The sequence below is a fragment of the Antrostomus carolinensis genome, unplaced genomic scaffold (assembly GCF_000700745.2).
Source record: "Antrostomus carolinensis isolate BGI_N321 unplaced genomic scaffold, ASM70074v2 scaffold40105, whole genome shotgun sequence".
NCBI classification, from domain to species: domain Eukaryota; kingdom Metazoa; phylum Chordata; class Aves; order Caprimulgiformes; family Caprimulgidae; genus Antrostomus; species Antrostomus carolinensis.
Genome location: NW_010317798.1, coordinates 12,858 through 13,069, shown reverse-complemented (window position 1 = coordinate 13,069; position 212 = coordinate 12,858). Strand labels below are relative to the sequence as shown.

At 68.9% G+C, this 212-nt stretch overlaps 1 protein-coding gene across 1 annotated transcript in view; it reads right to left on the bottom strand.

Moving 5' to 3' along the window:
• Positions 1-9: 9 nt before the first annotated feature.
• The window catches only part of ZNFX1 (zinc finger NFX1-type containing 1), a gene marked incomplete at its 3' end in the record, with an annotated part of 11,957 nt that continues 11,754 nt past the window's right edge, over positions 10-212 (bottom strand). Inside the window, exon 13 of the mRNA XM_029085133.1 lies at positions 10-112. Within this exon, the coding sequence (XP_028940966.1) occupies positions 10-112 (103 nt within the window). The remainder of the gene's footprint in view (positions 113-212) is intronic.

Here is a 212-nt window from a genome sequence, read left to right as displayed (position 1 = left end):
CCCCCTCACGGTTGCCCGTCGACAGACTGCGCGTCACATCCGCTTCCGGGTGACGCCGGAAGCCGCCCGGCCCCGCGCCAACAGACGAGGCGCGCCGGGGCACAGCGAGACACTTTATTAGCGACAGCGGGGAGGGAGGGACGGAGGCAGACACCCCGCTACAGCAGCCGGCGGAGCTCCTCGAAGTCCAGCAGGGTGTTTGCTGTCTCTGA